Source organism: Hypanus sabinus, chromosome 7 (assembly GCF_030144855.1).
Source record: "Hypanus sabinus isolate sHypSab1 chromosome 7, sHypSab1.hap1, whole genome shotgun sequence".
NCBI classification, from domain to species: Eukaryota; Metazoa; Chordata; class Chondrichthyes; order Myliobatiformes; family Dasyatidae; genus Hypanus; species Hypanus sabinus.
The window spans coordinates 105,978,118-105,997,790 of NC_082712.1; the positions used below are offsets into that span (position 1 = coordinate 105,978,118).

The 19,673-nt window shown below is 44.1% G+C and overlaps 1 protein-coding gene across 1 annotated transcript in view; it reads left to right on the plus strand.

The window, feature by feature from the left end:
- Window positions 1-19,673, plus strand: part of LOC132397524 (mucin-6-like) — a 262,599-nt gene that overhangs the window by 32,524 nt on the left and 210,402 nt on the right. Inside the window, exons 5-6 of the mRNA XM_059976355.1 lie at window positions 8,567-8,705; window positions 18,820-18,924. Of these exons, the coding sequence (XP_059832338.1) occupies window positions 8,567-8,705; window positions 18,820-18,924 (244 nt within the window). The remainder of the gene's footprint in view (window positions 1-8,566; window positions 8,706-18,819; window positions 18,925-19,673) is intronic.

Genomic DNA, 19,673 nt, shown 5'->3' on the forward strand with positions numbered 1-19,673 from the left:
TGAAAGCATCCAGAGAATTGACCTCCACTGCCTTCTGAGGCAGTGCATTCCACACCCCCACAACTCTCTGCGAGAAGAAGTTTTTCCTTAGCTCTGTCCTAAATGACCTACCCCTTATTCTCAAACCATGCCCTCTGGTTCTGGACTCTCCCAGTATCTGGAACATATTTCCAGCCTCTATCTTGTCCAATCCCTTAATAATCTTACATGTTGCAATCAAATCCCCTCTCAATCTCCATAATTCCAGCGTGTACAAGCCCAGTCTCCCTAATCTCTCTGCGTAAGATAGTCCGGACATCCCAGGAATTAACCTTGTGAATCTACGCTGCACTTCCTCTACAGCCAGGATGTCCTTTCTTAACTCTGGAGACCAAAACTGTACACAGTACTCCAGGTGTGGTCTCACCAGGGCCCTGTACAAATGCAAAAGGATTTCCTTGCTCTTGTACTCAATTCCCTTTGTAATAAAGGCCAACATTCCATTAGCCTTCTTCACTGCCTGCTGCATTTGCTCATTCACCTTCAGTGATTGATGAACAAGAACTCCTAGATCTCTTTGTATTTCTCCCTTACCTAACTCTACACCGTTCAGATAATAATCTGCCTTCCTGTTCTTACTCCCAAAGTGGATAACCTCACACTTATTCACATTAAACGTCATCTGCCAAGTATCTGCCCACTCACCCACCCTGTCCAAGTCACCCTGAATTCTCCTAACATCCTCATCACATGTCACACTGCCACCCAGCTTAGTATCATCAGCAAACTTGCTGATGTTATTTTCAATGCCTTCATCTAAATTGTTGTTGTAAATCGTAAACAGCTGTGGTCCCAATACCAAGCCCTGTGGCACCCCACTAGTCACCACCTGCCTTTCCGAGAGACACCCATTCACCGCTACCCTTTGCTTTCTATCTGCCAACCAGTTTTCTATCCATGTCAATATCTTCCCCCCAATGCCATGAGCTCTGATTTTACCCACCAATCTCCTATGTGGGACCTTATCAAATGCCTTCTGAAAATCGAGGTACACTACATCCACTGGATCTCCCTTGTCTAACTTCCTGGTTACCTCCTCGAAAAACTCCAATAGATTCGTCAAGCATGATTTGCCCTTGGTAAATCCATGCTGGCTTGGCCCAATCCTATCACTGCTATCACTATTTCATCTTTAATAATGGACTCTAGCATTTTCCCCACTACTGATGTTAGGCTGACAGGACGATTGTTCTCTGTTTTCTCCCTCCCTCCTTTCTTAAAAAGTGGGATAACATTAGCCATTCTCCAATCCTCAGGAACTGATCCTGAATCTAAGGAACAATGGAAAATGATTACCAATGCATCCACAATTTCCAGGGCCACCTCCTTTAGTAACCTAGGATGCAGACCATCTGGACCTGGGGATTTGTCAGCCTTCAGTCCCATCAGTCTACTCATCACCGTTTCCTTCCTAATGTCAATCTGTTTCATTTCCTCTGTTACCCTATGTCCTTGGCCCATCCATACATCTGGGAGATTGCTTGTGTCTTCCCTAGTGAAGACAGATCTAAAGTACTTATTAAATTCTTCTGCCATTTCTCTGTTTCCCATAACAATTTTACCCAATTCATTCTTCAAGGGCCCAACATTGTTCTTAACTATCTTCTTTCTCTTCACATACCTAAAAATGCTTTTGCTATCTGTGGTGAACTACATATACCTGTCTGGACATGCCCCCCCCCACCCCGCTGACTGCTCCTGTGGCTCCTCCCACAGACCCCGGTATAAAGGCGATTGGAGGCACTGCCCCTTCCTCAGTCTCCAGGATGTTGTGTGATGGTCACTTGCTGCTTGTGCTTTCTTCCAGCCAATAAAAGCCTACCTTAACCCACGTCTCAGAGTTATTGATGGTGCATCACTATCCTCCTTTGTATTCCTGGCTAGCTTGCATTCGTACCTCATTTCTTCTCCCCGTGTTGCCTTTTCAGTTAAGTTCTGTTGTTCCTTAAAAATTTCCCAATCATTTTGTCTTCCCACTCACCTTAACTCTGTCATACTTTTTTTTTAATGCTATGCAATCTCTGACTTCCTTTATCAACCACTGTGGCCCCTTTCCCCCCTTTGAATCCTTCCTTCTCCGGGGGATGAACTAATTTTGCACCTTGTGTATTATTCCCAAGAATACCTGCCATTGCTGTTCTTTTCTGCTAGGATATCCGTCCAGTTAACTTTGACCAGCTCCTCCCTCATGGCTCCATAGTCTCCTTTGTTCAACTGCAACACTGACACCTCCCATCTGCCCTTATCCTTCTCAAATTGCAGATAAAAACTTATCATATTATGGTCACTGCCTCCTAATGGCTCCTTTACTTCAAGATTGCTTATCAAATCCTGTTCATTACACAACAGTAAATCCAGAATAGCCTTGTCCCTGGTCAGCTCTCATACAAGCTGTTCTAAGAATGCATCCCGTAGGCACTCTACAAACTCCCTATCCTGGGGTCCAGCACCAACCTGATTCTCCCAGTTCATCTGCATGTTGAAATCCCCCAATAACTACTGCGACATTACCTTTGACATAACAATCAATCAATCAATCAATCAATAAATAAATAAATAAATAAATAAAGTGAACACTGAGTCTCTAAAGGTTGTGGAATCAGTTCAGTGTTTTTTTACAAAGTCTTTTACAAAACCTTTGAAGATGTTACTCAGAATCTTTTTAAGAAATGCAATAAAATATTTACCTTTTACTTATTTACCAGTTATTCTTTTTTTCTCTCTGATTTATGTCTGCTCCTCTATTTCCTGCTGGTGCTTGAGAGGTAATATAACCCCAGAAATGTAATCACCTTATTTCTTATTTTGAAGCTCTACCTATATGGGTTCATTTGAAGTGCCTTCTAAGATCCTTCTACTCTATTGCAATGAAGGTATCCCCAATCAGTAATGAAGTGACTCCTCCTCTTTTACCTGCTATCTCCCTCAAACCTGTATGTTTTGTACCTTGGAATGTTCAGTCCTACCCTCCTTTCAATCACGTCTTAGTGTTTGTAATTTTATCATACTCCCAATGTGTGTGAGGCCGGTTCACTGTGCTTGGTGTCAGATGTGGAAGGTCCCGGAGATCCCCTGCCTCCCAGATGGCCACATCTGTGCTAGGTGTGTCGAGCTGCAGCTCCTTAGCATTAGAGAACTGGAGATGCAGCTTGATGACCTTCTTCTGGTCAGGGAGAGTGAGGAGATGATAGAGAGGAGCTATAGGCAGGTAGTCACTCTGGAGTCTGAGGAGACAGATAACAGTGAGGAGAGGGAAGGGCAAGAAGCAGTTGCTAGAGAGTACCCCAGTGGCTGTCCCCCTTAACAATGTAATCCTGTTTGAGTACTGTTGGGGGCGGGGGGTGGTGGAAATTGGCCTACTTGGGGGAAGCAACAGTTCTTGCGCTTCTGGCAGAGTCTGGCCCTGTGGCTCAGAAGGGTAGGGAAAGGAAGAGGAAGACAGCAGCGATAGGGGACTCTATAGTCAGGGGGTCAGACAGGCGATTCTGTGGACGCAAGAAAGAAGCGCGGATGGTAGTTTTCCTCCCAGGTGCCAGGGCCTGGGATGTTTCTGATCGTGTCCACGATGTCTTAAAGTGGGAAGGAGAACAGCCAGAGGTCATGGTACATATTGGTACCAACGACATAGGTAGGAAAAGGGAGGAGGTCCTGAAAGCAGACTACAGGGAGTTGGGAAGGAAGGAAGCAGGACCTCAAAGATAGTAATCTCGGAATTACTGCCTGTGCCATGTGACAATGAGTATAGGAATAGAATAAGGTGGAGGATAAATGTGTGGCTGAGGGATTGGAGCAGGGGGCAGGGATTCAGATTTCTGGATCATTGGGACCTCCTCTGGGACAGGAGTGACCTGTACAAAAAGGATGGGTTGCACTTGAATCCCAGGGGACCAATATCTGGTGGGAAGGTTTGCAAGTGCCATTGGAGAGAGTTTAAACGAGAATTGCTGGGGGCTGGGAACCGAACTGAAGTGACGGAAGAAAGGGAGGTTGGCTCACAATTAGAGAAAGCTTGGAGACAGTGCGAAAAGGAGGATAGGCAGGTGATAGAGAAGGGAAGAAGACCGATGGTTTGAGATGAGTCTATTTTAATGCAAGGAGTATTATGAATAAAGCAGATGAGCTTAGAGCGTGGATCAGCACTTGGAGCTATGATGTTGTGGCCATTACAGAGACTTGGATGGTACAGGGGCAGGAATGGTTACTTCAACTGCCAGGCTTTAGATGTTTCAGAAAGGACAGGGAAGGAGGCAATAGAGGTGGAGGCACAGCACTTTTGATCAGAGATAGTGTAACAGCTGCAGAAAAGGAGGAAGCCATGGAGGGGTTGTCTACAGGGTCTCTGTGGGTGGAACTTAGGAATAGAAAGGGGTCAATAAATTCTACTGGGTGTTTTTATAGACCACCCAATAGTAACAGGGACAGTGAGCAGATAGGGAGACAGATTCTGGAAAGGAGTAATAATAACAGGGTTGTTGTGGTGGGAGATTTTAATTTCCCAAACACTGACTGGCATCTCTCTAGAGTGAGGGGTCTAGATGGGGTGGAGTTTCTTAGATAGGTTTATGGGGTGTCTAGTGAGCGTAGCACCTCTGATGGGGGGGGGGGTCCTGCCGTGCCCTTTTTCAGGGCAGCTCGTCCATCTTTGGTCCCCACCTGGCACTCAGCTCTCACCTGCAGCTCCAAGTAGCTGTAACACACGCAGCGACCACTCCCCGGTAAACCATCTCGGCAGACTGGCCAAACCAGGTGAGGGTAGCTGACGAGTCTTCGACCCTTGGTGAGGTAGGGGCTCTGCCTGTCCCAGCGTGTGGTCTGGCCCTGGTGGATTGAGTGGAGGAGATCGATTAATGGTCCAACGGTTAAGAAGGCAAGCCAGCAGGTATTGTGGAGTGCTAAGAGCATGACAAGGCACTTAGACGTCCTGGTCATCCACTGCAAGGGGCTGTGATCTCTTCAAACTCACCCGGCTGAAGGCAAAGGCAAACCACTACTGTAACCTGCCGTACATGATTTCCCAACATGTCAGAGTGGCGTGGAGGGAAATCGTCTGCCAACTGGAAATTCCAGATGTGAACTAATGACGGAGTTTCTTAGGTGTGTTCAGGAAGGTTTTCTGATACAATATGTAGATAAGCCTACAAGAGGAGAGGCTGTACTTGATCTGGTATCGGGAAATGAACCTGGTTAGGTGTCAGGTCGCTCAGTGTGAGAGCATTTTGGAGATAGTGATCACAGCTCTATCTCCTTTACCATAGCATTGGAGAGGGATAGGGAAACATTTAATTGGAGTAAGGGAAATATGTGGCTATCAGGCCGGAACTTGAAAGCATAAATTAGAAAGAGACGTTCTCAGGGAAACGTATGGAAGAAATGTGGCAAATGTTCAGGGAATATCTGCGTGGGGTTCTGTGCAGATACTTTCCAATGAGACAGGGAAAGGGAAAGGGAAATGGTAGGGTACAGGAACTGTAGTGTACAAAGGCTGTTGTAAGTCAAGTCAAGAAAAGAAGAGCTTACGTAAGGATCAGAATCTTAGGTAATGATAGAGATTTAGAAGATTATAAGGCTAGCAGGAAGGAGCTTAAGAATGAAATTAGGAGAGCCAGAAGAGGCCATGAAAAGCTCTTGGTGGACAGGATGAAGGAAAACCCCAAGGCATTCTACAAGTATGTGAAGAGTAAGAGGATAAGACTTGCGAGAATAGGACCAATCAAGTGTGACAGTTGAAAAGTGTGTATGGAACCAGAGGAGATGGCAGAGGTACTTAATGAATACTTTGTTTCAGTACTCACTGCGGAAAAGGATCTTGGCGATTATAGGGGTGACGCAGCGGACTGAAAATCTCAAGCATGTAGATTTTAAGGAAGAGAATGTGCTGGAGCTTTTGGAAAGCATCAAGTTGGATAAGCCACCAGGACTGGACAGGATGTACCCTAGGCTACTGTGGGAAGCGAGGAAGGAGTAGGCTGAGCCTCTGGCAATGATCTTTGCATCATCAATGAGGACAGGAGAGGTTCCGGAAGATTGGAAGGTTGCGGCTGTTGTTCCCGTACTCAAGAAAGGGAGTAGGGATAGTAGGATATTATAGACCAGTGTGTCTTACTTCAATGGTTGGTAAATTGATGGAGAAGATCCTGAGAGGCAGGATTTATTAACATTTGGAGAGGTATTATATGATTAGGAATATTCAGCATGACTTTGTCAAAGGCAGATTGTCCATTACGAGCCCGATTGAATTTTCTGAGGATGTGACTAAACACATTGATGAAGGTAGATGTAGAGTATATGGATTTCAGCAAGGCATTTGATAAGGTAACCCTTGCAAGGCTTATTGAGAAAGTAAGGAGGCATGGGATCCAAGGGGACATTGCTTTGTGGATCCAGAACTGACTTGCCCACAGAAGGCAAAGAGCGGTTGTAGATGGGTCATATTCTGCATGGAGGCCGGTGACCAGTGGTGTGCCTCAGGGATCTGTTCTGGGACCCCTACTCTGTGATTTTTATAAATGACCTGGATGAGGAAGTGGAGGGATGGGTTAGTAAATTTGCTGATGACACAAAGGTTGGGGAATTATGGATAGTATGGAGGCTGTCAGAGGTTAGAATGGGACATCGATAACATGCAAAACTGGGCTGAGAAGTGGCAGGTGGAGTTCAACCCAGACAAGTGTGAGGTGGTTCATTTTGGTAGGTCAAATATGATGGCAGAATATAGTATTAATGGCAAGATTCTTGGCAGTGTGGAAAATCAAAGGGATCTTGGGGTCTGAGTTCATAGGACACTCAAAGCTGTTACGCAAGTTGACTCTGTGGTTAAGAAGGCGTACGGTGCATTGGCCTTCATCAACCGTGGGATTGAGTTTCAGAGCGGAGAGGTAATGTTGCAGCTATATAGGACCCTGGTCAGACCCCGCTTGGAGTACTATGCTCAATTCTGGTTGCCTCACTACAGGAAGGATGTGGAAACCATCAAAAGGGTGCAGAGAATTACAAGGTTGTTGTCCGGATTGGGGAGCATGCCTTATGAGAATAGGTTGAGTGAACTCGGTCTTTTCTCCTTGGAGTGACAGAGGATGAGAGGTGACCTGATAGAGGTGTACAAGATAATGAGAGGCATTGATCATGTGGATAGTGGATAGTCAGTGGCTTTTTCCCAGGGCTGAAATGGCTAGCATGAGAGGGCACAGTTTTAAGTTGCTTGGAAGTAGGTACAGAGGAGATGTCTGGGTAAGCTTTTTTATGCAGAGTAGTGAGTGCTTTGGTGGTGGAGGCGGAAATGGTAGGATCTTTTAAGAGGCTCCTGGATGGATATATGGACCTTAGAAAAAGAGAGGGCTATGGGTAACCCTAGGTAGTTCTAAGGTAAGGACATGTTCGGCACAGGTTTGTGGGCTGAAGGCCTGAGTTGTGCTGTAAATTTTCTATGTTTCTATTACATGATAATTTATGGAATTTCATCATGCATCCTCTCATATCTTTGTCAACTCATATCTGCTCTGTCTACTGCTCTAGCTTTTTCATATAGATTGAACGCTCTGCACGCAAATGTTCCCAATGATCTAAAATCTTAATCGTACTCTTTCTTTCTTGACACACATTCATCTGACCTATCCTCGAGTGTCTTGTTTACTGATTCACAAGAGACAACATGCTTCAATGACAACCAGCTTGCAAGAATTTAACTGTAAAAGTTGTTATTGGCTCAGGATAAATATAATAATAAGTTAACAATCAGGCACCCATTTTTACACTCATTGCTCATAACCCATTTCATTCTCTTCCCATCCACCATTAACTCCCTCTACCACCTTGATGCACTGTGTAATGATTTGATCTACTAACAGCGTAAGACTAGCTTTTTAACTGTACCTCGGCACATATGACAGTAATAAACCAATTCCAAAAGCAATTTCCCCTTGATTCTTCACTGACCTCATACTAGGTCTACAGTGCTAAGAAACCTACCAGGCAACACATGTTTAGGATTTGGGAGGAGTCAGAATCAGATTTATTATAGGCATGAAATTTGACATGCTGTATGATGTGAACTTTGTGAAAATGGAGCATCCACACAGTGACTGAGTACAGATGCAAACTCTACACAGACAGCACCGGTTCTCTGGAGTGAAGGGAATAAGTCTTCTAGCTGAGCCACCGTACCAGCCCATGATTATTTGAACATGAACAAAAAGCACAGGCAGCTGGACCACTGGCTGAAAATTCTGGACCAGCTATTTCACCCTTTTGTTTTCCAACACTGTAAACTTATTTAAAGAAGATGCAACCAGAGATGCTTCTCTTTGAACTAGACACAGCAGGCTGTTGATTGTTTTGTGTAGATTGTATTGTGTAGTTGATTTGACCTCAGTAATTAGTATTTCAGAAGATACTTGGAGTGTAAATCCTCTATCAGCCAATCTACACTGGGAGTCAGGCTAAAATAGAGAGCAATACTGTAGAATTAATCACTGCCAAAAATATCACTACAAAGTGAATAACGAAACTGCCTTTACTATTATCTGTCCAGCAAATGCAGTATGGGAAAATGGAACTGTATTGATCTGCCGTGTCCAGGACGGTGTTCTATTGAAGGAGGTTCATTTGTAACCACGTTTGATTCCAGACAGTACAGATACCATGGAGTCTGCACCTACCTCCTTGTCAAAGTAAGATTTCACTTCTTCATACTGAATGTTGAGGAACTAAAATGAAACAAGAAGAATTGGAAGCAATTGTCTCATTGGTTGAGAAAAGCAGTTATTCAATTTCAGATACACAATCCTTATATCTCAGTGAATTCCAAAGAGTTGATTTTTTTCATTATCCACTTCCTCTACAGTATTAACTGACAGAACATTAATTTAACATACCTCTACCCAGATGTATTATCCTTACTGGAATAATTATGGAGTCATAGAGACATCCAGCATGGGGAGAGGTCATTTGTCATATTATGTTCTAGTTACTGGAATTTGGCCTGTAACCTTGGTTATTCACATGCTTATCCAGTTGTATTGAGAGAGCCTCTGCCTTCATAATTTCCAGATTGTAGCCACCTTCTGAATGGGAAAAATGCTCCCTCCAATCCTCTCTGAACAGTTTATTCCCCACCTTTAGACCTTTGCCTTCTTGTCTTAACACTTCCGCCATTCTTTCCTACAATATACCTACACCAATTTCTGTCACTTATAATTCTCTATCCCTCCATCAGGTTCCATCCTAAGTGTCCCTGCTCAAAGAAAATAAAGCCAGCCCTATAACCTGACAATGACCCTGGCATGATGGGGGAGACACTCTCTTCACATCTCGAGTGACAGAGACACAGAGTTGTACAGCATAGAATGGGCCCTTTAAGCAGACCAGCCTTTTGCCTTATCCACAAAAATCTCATTTGCCTGCAGTAGGTCCATATGCCATGCCTACATGAAACAGAGTGATTCCAACACCCTCTGGCATGACATCCCATGTATTAATCACTGTGTATGTGAGTGATGATAAACCTGATTCTGAAGGTAGGAAGGGGGCAGGGAGAGGGGAATCATAGTTGGGAAAGAGGGAAGGGAGAGAGGAGAAACAGGAAGCACTAGTGAGATAGTCCATAATGATCAATAAACCAATTGTTTGGAATTAAATGACCTGGCCTGGTATCTGCACCCGTGCTACCCCCTGACCCTAGTGTTCCTTCTCTGCCATCTGTCCCATGCCCATCTGGTGGCACTGTCTTATAGTCTTATGGTCCACTCTCACCATTCCCAACATCGTTTGCACCAACCAGATTTACAAACTCGCTATCTGCTCCACATTGACGAATACAGTACTGGGGAAGAGTCTTCGGCACAGTAGCTAGTGTATGTGCCTAAGACTTTTGTACAGTACTATACATCTGTAATTACCTTTTAACAAATTAAAGAACAAATGTGGGGTAAGTTCTAGGGAAATGTATGGGACAGGCTTCTGACAGAGGTAGTGGTGGGTGCCTGGGACATGCTGCCAAGGGTGATGGCCAGAATGTACTTGCCGAAGTGCAGGAACGCAGCTACAGTGTGATTCCACCATTAGGCACATCTTCTCCTCCGCAGTCCTTTCTGCTTTTCCATAGGGACCATCCTCTCCATGACTTCCTGGTCCATTTATCCCTCTTCAGGCCCTTTCCTCAACACATATCATGTGTTGTAACACCTGTCCCTATACCTCCTCCCTCTCCAGCATCCAGAGCTCCAGACCGCCCTTCCAGGTGAGGCAGCCTTTCACATGCAAATCTCCGGACCTTGCTTATTGCATCCAGTAATCCTGATGTTATCTCCTCCACATTGGTGAGGTCAAATTGGATGACTGTTTTACCAAGCACCTGTGCTCTGTCCACAATGGCTGCCCAGAGCTCTCTGTTTCCAGCCAGTTTAATTGTCTTTTTTATTCCACACCGGATGTCTGTCTTCAGCCTCTTCCACGTCCAAGATGAGGCTATATGCAAACCAGAGGAGCAACACTTTATATTCTGCCTTTTTCATAAATCACCTCCCAGGTTCTCCCGCTCTCCTCTCACTCATCTGCCAATCAGCCCTCTAATCGATCCACCCATAACCCACCTGCTCTTCTCCAGTCCACCAATAAAATCCTGGTCAGGATATCTGGTGTTGTGTTTTATCCTCCTAATTTCCTTCTCAAGAGCTCTCTTCCACCTTCTATATTCCTCAAGGGATTTGCTTGATGGTAGTTGCCTGTACCTGTCCTAGGTTTCATTTTCTTTATTGGTCCAACTTCTAAAAATCTTTTGCATCTAAGGTAACATAGAAACATAGAAAACCTACAGCACAATAAAGGCCCTTCGGCCCACAAAGTTGTGCCAAATATTTCCCTACCTTAGAGATTAATAGGCTTACCCATAGCCCTCTATTTTTCTAAGCTCCATGTACCTATCCAGGAATCTCTTAAAAGACCCTATCATATCTGCCTCCACCACCGTTGCTGGCAGCCCATTCCACGCACTCATCACTCTCTGAGTAAAAAACTTACCCCTGACATCTCCGCTGTACCTACACCCGAGCACCTTAAACCTGTGCCCTGTTGTGGCAACCATTTCAGCCCTGGGAAAAAGCCTCTGACTATCCACATGATCAATGCCTCTCATCAAGGTTCCTTAATTTTGCCATATTTTCCTTGCACCCTTACTGAAACATGTCCCTGAATTCATACTAACTCTTACATTTACCACTCTTGAATCTAGGGGAACTGTTCTGTCACCTGTAACATTTTGTAAACTGACAGCCAAAATACATTCATTGTTTCCATTCCTTCACTATTCAGCTTGCATTCCCATTTCTCTCGTACTGTGATGAAGAGGATGATTTCAACCCAGCATATTTCTGTCACTTCCCAGAGCAATCCATTTCCCGAACTCCCAGAGCAATCCATTTCCCAACTCCCACAGCAATCCATTTCCCCAATCCCACAGCAATCCATTTCCCCAACTCCCAGAGCAATCCATTTCCCAACTCCCAGAGCAATCCATTTCCCCAACTCCCAGAGCAATCCATTTCCCCAACTCCCAGAGCAATCCTTCCCAACTCCCAGAGCAATCCATTTCCCAACTCCCACAGCAATCCATTTCCCCAATCCCAGAGCAATCCATTTCCCCAATCCCACAGCAATCCATTTCCCAACTCCCAGAGCAATCCATTTCCCCAACTCCCAGAGCAATCCATTTCCCCAACTCCCAGAGCAATCCATTTCCCAACTCCCAGAGCAATCCATTTCCCCAACTCCCAGAGCAATCCATTTCCCCAACTCCCAGAGCAATCCATTTCCCAACTCCCAGAGCAATCCATTTCCCCAATCCCACAGCAATCCATTTCCCCAATCCCACAGCAATCCATTTCCCAACTCCCAGAGCAATCCATTTCCCCAACTCCCAGAGCAATCCATTTCCCCAACTCCCAGAGCAATCCATTTCCCAACTCCCAGAGCAATCCATTTCCCCAACTCCCAGAGCAATCCATTTCCCCAACTCCCAGAGCAATCCATTTCCCAACTCCCAGAGCAATCCATTTCCCCAATCCCACAGCAATCCATTTCCCTAATCCCACAGCAATCCATTTCCCAACTCCCAGAGCAATCCAGTTCCCCACTCCCAGAGCAATCTATTTCCCCACTATTTTTTTCTTGAAATCCTCACTCCACAAATTTCTATCAACTCTTCCCTCCCCCAGATTCTACCACCCACTTCCCTGTCACAGTCCAGTCCATGGACTGCGGCTATGCTCATCCCAGAACTGCCGTGAATTGTGGACTCTAGTTGCTTTGGTGCCTGTGGCTGCTTAGCAAATTCAATCGTTTTCTTGTCCAGCTGAGTTGCCGGCTGTTTTGCCACTGCTCTGAGTAAGGTACGAATTCTGTCATTTTCGTGGCTGGCTGAGACTTGCTGGCCGTTTGCTGCCACCTCGAGCACAGATACGTATGGACTGTCATTGTGTGATTTTGTCTCCTTGTTGTCCAAGTCCTTTCCAACTGAGTAGGTCTGACCATTTGCTGCTACTCTAAGTTGCATATTCTGTGTCCTTGTTGTCCAAGTCTTTTCAGCTGAGTAGGTCAGGCCATATGCTGTTACTCCGAGTTGGGTATTCTGTCTTTTCGTGGTTCAAGTCCAGTCCAAGTTCAAGCTCGTGGTCCAGGTTCTGAGTCCACATCAAGATCCAGGTTCCGAGTCCAAGCTGAGGTCCAGTGTCTAACATATAGTAAAAGCAGGAATGATATGATAAATGCACAGCCTATATAAAGTATAAATATGTTTCTGCAATCATTGCAGCACTGTCTAGCATAGCGAAAACAGTCTCACCGGAAGCAGTCTCTGCGGAAGCACTTTCTCCAGTAACCTTTAAGCTATGAAGCTGCCAAATCATACCAAATAACACATAAAAATGCACAACCTATATGAAGTCGAAATAATGCTTGTACAGTGTAGTTTCACTTACTGAAATTCGGGAGGACAGCAAGCACACTGATGATGGTGTGTTAGGCTGAGTCGTCGGAGGTTGGAGTGGTGGGAGGTAGAGGAGACTGGGGTGTCATCTCATCGTCGTCTGTTTCCATCAGGGCAGGCAGGTCACTAACATTTTCTATGTCTGCCTGCCTCGATGTTGAAAGTCGGGATCCTTGCCACTGTGGCTGATGTGAAAGGCTTGAAAAATGACAGTATGCTTGACTGCTTAGCGCATTTTTATATCATACAGTTCTTTGTGTTATGAGTGCTGAACAGACCTGATGGAAATGGGGTGCAGTGTTAACCATTCCCCCCCCCCCGAGAACTATTACCATTGCTATGCTGCTAATGAGAGAGAGAGATGAAGCACAGAGGCAGGAACATCTGCTACAGATAAGAGAGAGAGACACACATTTTATTTATGTATTGTGGCTTCATCCTGGATTGTTTACCTTTTGCTGCAAGGACGTTACTTTGATCGTTAACATTCCTAAGGAGACAGCAGGAGTGGCCTGATTTGATGGACATGGGCATTTTGAGTTGATGGATGGCTGATACCCCGTCAGTGGGGATAAAAGACAGATGTGGGGAGACACCTCTCAGACACACCAGTGGACACTGACTGAGTGTTGTGCACCCACAGGAAGGTGGGGGCTTCGAGGACCGGATCAGGAGATCGGTCAACAAAGTTCACAGTGTGATGGCAGGGCCAGTGGGAACTTGAGTGTGTGTCCACTCATGCCAGAGTGATGAGTCCACCACAGAAGAATGGCCTGGCTGAGGATGGAGGGGTCATAACCAAATGACCACAACGGTACAATGGAATCAGAAAGCAACAGAAGGTTTGCTGGCTGCAGCTGCTCAATCTCTTGCTCGCTCTCTCTCTCTCTCTCTCTCTCTCTCTCTCCAACAACTTACAATACAACAACCACAACTACCTCAGCACACATGAACTGAACTGAACTCTATATTCTCTTAGGACAATTAATTTAGCCCTAGACATTGATAGAGCTTGTTTATTATTGGTGGTTATTATTCCCACACTTCTATGTTTATTAGTGCTAACCCGTTTTATATGTATATTTGCATTTTTGATACTGTATTGTGTAGTTTACAAATGAACACCTTTAGTTTTCGGTACCACCAGACTCCAACGGATTCTTCTATTTCTGCTGGTCTGTAAACCCAGTTATGGGGTATGTAACATTTGTAAGCACTCAACCAGTGTGCAAATATGCCCTAAACCTATGTACCCTTTCAAAATTAATGCCTTACTTTTCTGCACTCATTGCAGTGTTGTCAATCACTGTGAAAATCTCTTGCAATTGCTTCATGTTCAGTTCTTGGACGACTGCACTTTTGGCCGTTCGCCACTGCGTTCAGTTTCGATTGTTATCCTTTCCTCTTGCAATTGCATCAACTCTTCACTGTCAGTTTCTTCTATCGAAATAAATGTCTTAGTCGGCAATTTTTTTCCAATAAATTGCAGTTTTGTCACAGTTAAACACTTGCTTATATGAATAACCACCTTCTGTAATTATTTTCTTCAGTTCTGCTGGGAACTTTTCGGCAGCTTCAGTACCAGCCGAAGCAGTCTCTCCAGTAATGTTAAACTATGAAGCTGCCCTCACCTCAGAAACCGATCAAACCACCCATGACTACCTTTAAATTCCACTATCGCAACACTTTCATCACCATCATCCAGTGCTTTCTGTTTCAGCCTATTAAAAAAGACTGAATGATTTCTCCTTAAGTATAACTTAACGGAACACCACACTTTGTACACCCATCAATCCACTAAAGCAATGGACTTCCCATTTTATCCATTATTGGATGCCGACTAAGAGAGACGACTTTGCTACGAGCAGAACCAACAGTAACACCGGCAGCTTTCAAGGTTCTTTCTCCCTGCGTATAAATAGTGTGAACGGTGGACGCAGGCAAGTAAAACACGCGGACAATGTCCTTACTTCGCTCACGATGATCGAAACGCTTTCTAGTTTTACGCTAAGTGTTATACCCATGCGAGCTCTTTTCCTATACCTTAGAACTCATCTTGCCAACAGATGCACAAAATAAATCGACATAATGCACAGATGCTCACAGGCACGTGTTTAAGCATTGGCGGCTAGAATGCAGTTCCGGGGGAGGAGCTTGTTTGCTCGGGGCGCCGCTGCCTTTTTCGCGTGCTGCCTTTTTTGTAACAGTGAAAACAGGTAACTAATGTAGGTCTTTCGTAACAGCGAGGTGTCGTAAAGCGAACATTCGAAAAATGGGGGCCACCTGTATTAAAATGTCAATGTTGTTGTGAAGATGCTAAAGTTTCAGTTTGTGCAATAAGAAATCAATGAGTTTAATGAGTTTAATGGGACATTATGAAAGTTAGCGGATAGGTGCCCGAAGTTTTGGATGAAGTCATGTATGCAAATATTAGGATGAGGATGTCTTGCTCTCCCTTGCCAAGAGTTAGCAAAGGCATGGACAACAGTCTCATGCTGATAGCTTCATTCTTATCAGTGATTTGAAGAAATGTCTGATGATCCACTGTGGAAGCTCAGACAAAAGTCTGGTAAATTGTCCCAGTATGTTTTTTTTCTAGGAGGCAGTACCAGTGAGGAAGAAAACTTTATTCCAGGAGTCACTTAATGCTGTATAATTGCTCAGTCAAAAGCAATGGCAGGTCTGGGGATCCAGAAGGTAGCAAAACCCATACAGTTCCTTGCATCTGTGAGAATGCATACATCCCAAAGGTGCATTACCTTCTCAGTGCCAGAGTTAGGGCATCTCCATGGAACTGGAAAGGAAGAATCTAGTTGATGTTGTTACGAAATCCCGTAACTGGATCACTTACCAGCAAAGATAGAGAGGTCCGTTGAAGTTTGATGGTACTATTTTTAAAAGTCTTTATTTATGAAGGGGCACAAAAATAAGATTAATACAAACATTCAGACAATATACGTCGTCACTACTCAATCTAAAAGCGCGGGTCTAATAATAACCATCAATAAGAAACAGCTCGATCATTTGTCTAGGCCAGGGGATAATATATTGTCCGATGGAAATATAAAAGTCACTTAGTTCCTGCAGGCCTCAGCCTTTTGGGGGGGGGGGGGCGCTGGTTTTCACTTGTTGGAGAGAGAGAGAGAGAGAGAGAGAGATTGGTGAGAAAAGAAACTTGCCCGGGTCTTTATGAAGCGAATCCGTTGAGTCAGGGGAGCGGGCTGGTTTCCGTGGTTCCAGTCACTGATTCCAGCAACAGAATCGAACGCATGTGACTTCCTTCAAATGGCTTCCTGCTACTACGGGATCATTAGCGTTTCTTCTGGTGCATCTGAAGGGGGTGTTCCCCTAGACCTTCTTTTATACTTCCTCACGGGGTCTCAGATGTCAATCAGGTTGGGATGACACAATCTCTCTCTCAACCAGCCCACTTTGCCCGACGGCTTGCACGTAGCATAGTCCCCAATCCACAAACGTGGTCTCCAGGAGACAATGGTCAATGTCGCATTATTTTGCATCGCGGTGGAACGAGGTATTCGGCACGTCTCTCTCTCCCATTTCCTGGGTCTCCTGAACGGACTCAATAGTGATCTTGCGATTCTCACAAAGGAGGGGGCTCCCCCCCCCGCCCCTTCGGCCCCTCAGAGCTGTGGTGCATTCATAACAATGTCGTCTTTGCAAAACAAATGAAGCAGTATGTGTAGTTGGAGTACACATTTAAAAAGTAGAGTCACAAAGAAGTGGCAGATGGAATATAGTGTTGGGAAGTGTACGATCATGCACTTTGGTAGGAGGAATAAAAGTGTAGACTATTTTCTAAAGGAGAAGAAAGTTCAAAAATCCAAAGTGCAAAGGGACCTAGGGGTCCTTGTGCAGAATGTGTAAGTATTGCGAACAGTGTTGTACCCCTTATCTAAGAAAGGATGTGCTGACATTGGAGAGGGTTAAAAGGAGGTTCACACGAATGATTTTGGGAATGAAGGGGTTATTGTATGAGGAGCATTTGATGACTCTAGGACTGTACTTACTGGAATTTAGAAGAATGAGGGGGGATTCTTATTGAATGTTTGAAAGCCGAGATGGAGAGGATGTGGAGAGGATGCTTCACAGAGGGTACAAACTCAGAATAGAGGAATATCCATTTAGAATGGAGATGAGTAGGAAATTTAGCCAAAGGGTGGTAAATATGTGGAATGCTTTGCCACAGGCAGCCATAGAGGCTAGGTCAATGGGTGCATTTAATACAGAGGATGATAGGTCTTGATTATTGTGAAAGGTTATGGGGATAAGGCAGGAGAATGGGGTTGAGAGGGAAAATGGATCAACCATAATGAAATGGCAGAGATGGGCCAAGTTGCCTGCTTCTACTTCTATCTCTTATGGTCTAAAGGAAAAATCTCAGGTTTACCAAATGAGCCTTGTGACATTTGGCACATAGATAGGACATATGGATCAACGACTTATTAAGGAAGTGACAGCTAGAGACTTGGGAAGTAGCAATAGTTTTTGTTGGACCAAATGTAGGTTTATGGAAAGCAAACCATGTTTCCCTCATGTAGGAATTTTTTGAGTCTGCTTCCAGCAGAGTACTTAAGGGTGAACCTGTTAATGGAGTGCCAGACATAACAATACAGTTTAAAATGACGCTTTGAGCCCCAGATGTTAACTGCTGAGTGCATCTGCCAGACTAGCTCTTTGGAATGTTCTTCTTTGGCTGCAGAGTGCTGAACTTAATCAGTGCCCTAAATAGGAATGTGGAAAAGCTGAAGGAGTCAAAAGGAGCAAAAGATAGAGTGATGGTGTTTCTGCAGCCATGTGCTAAACAAAAATTGAAACTTGTGTGTAGAGGCCAACACTATATACTTGATCTAGAAGCACATGGAATACTAATAAGTATGACACTTCTCCTGATATAGCTGAAGCAGTGTTGGGACCAACATCAAAGAGGATGTGGGACCATCTGCAATGGAGATGTTAAGGAGAATAACGTATGATCTTAAACGTTCACACCATGCCGACTTGGAACTAGTGGATCAGCCACTTGGTGCACATGCCATCGCATTTCTGTTGACCTTTGCAGAAATTGTAATAGTCACAGAGTCATAGAAAAGTACCACACAGAAATACACCCTTCAGCCCATCTAGTCCATGCCAAAACCATTTACTGCCTATTCCCATCAACCTGCACCGAGACCATAGCCCTTCATACCCCTACCATCCAAGTACCTATCCAAACTTCACGTGAGCATTGAAATGTGCTGGCAGGTCTTTCCACACACACATGACCCTCTGAGTAAAGATGTTCCCCTTAAACTTTTCATCTTTCACCCTTAACCTCTGACTGTAGTCCCCCAAACAAGCAAAAAATGCCTACTTGCATTTACCCTAACTATACCTTTATCAAATCTCCCCTCAATCTTCTACGTTTTAAGGAATAAAGCTAACCTATTCAATCTTTCTTTATAATCCACATCTTCCAGACCCAGTGTAATGATTTTTTTGTCAGACAGCTGACATCTCTGCTCTCCTGAACTGATGTTAACCATACAGATGAATCTGGAATTACATAGAGACTGACCTGGGGAAGGACGGGGGAAGATTTTCTTCACTGAAGGACATTTGTCAACCAGGTGTTTTTTTAATATATTTTCAGGAATTTTTATTGCTGAGTGATCTTTTAAATTATTCAGATTCAAATTTGCCATGTTGCCATTGTGGTATTCAAGCTCATATTTCTGAACCCAATCTATTTCACTACTTTAACCATTATATAAAATAATTTTAATTGTCTTTCTGTTTTTCAGAGTGTTAAGATACCTGATAATGGTACAATTGAAGTCGTTTTTGAAAAACCTGGTGTTAGATATTCAGAAACACAGTTAACAAGTGTAATCTATGCCACAAATCAGGTAAGGGGGCAACACTGGGTTTTATAGTAACATTCCATTTACAACAGAGTATATTATGAGTAAATAAGCTTTTATTTTACGATGTGATGAAAGACATGAAAAGGAAGTGACCTTTGTGCATCATTCCAGCTGCTGATGAGCTGGCTCTTTCTGAGAGGTTTGCGTTGGCCACAAAATACTTAAAGATTGTTTTATTTGTCATACGTACATCAAAATATCGAAGCGTACAGTGAAATGCATCTTTTGCACCAACAACCAACAATTCTGAGGGTGTGCTGGGTCAGCCCAAAAATGTCACCACATTTTCTGGTGCCCAAGTGTCACACTGTCCATTAAAGCAGTTTGCCCAGTGTATCATGTCACTGTGGATGGATGCATTGACATCTGCATTGTCATGAGTTTTCAAATACTATCAAGTGTGGAATCTTGATGTGGGGGGATTCATGCAACAGGAGATAAAGTCAGATTTTCCTCCCTGAAGAACATTGGTAAATCAGTTTTACTGGCAACATCTTTCATTTGGTTTCTGCTGATTTTTTGGTGCTTGTCACTCAGCAGGATTGTACGTTCCTCGTTCTTGCTCCTTAGATGGATTAGATGCCCACATATCTCCACACAATGATATTCATTTGTCTAGACATCTGTATCCAGTCGTAAAGTACACTTATCTTCACAATCACACCTTCTACGGTTACATTATTTTAAAATAGTGAGATAGGTTCCTTCCACTCAAATCCAACTCTAAGTAC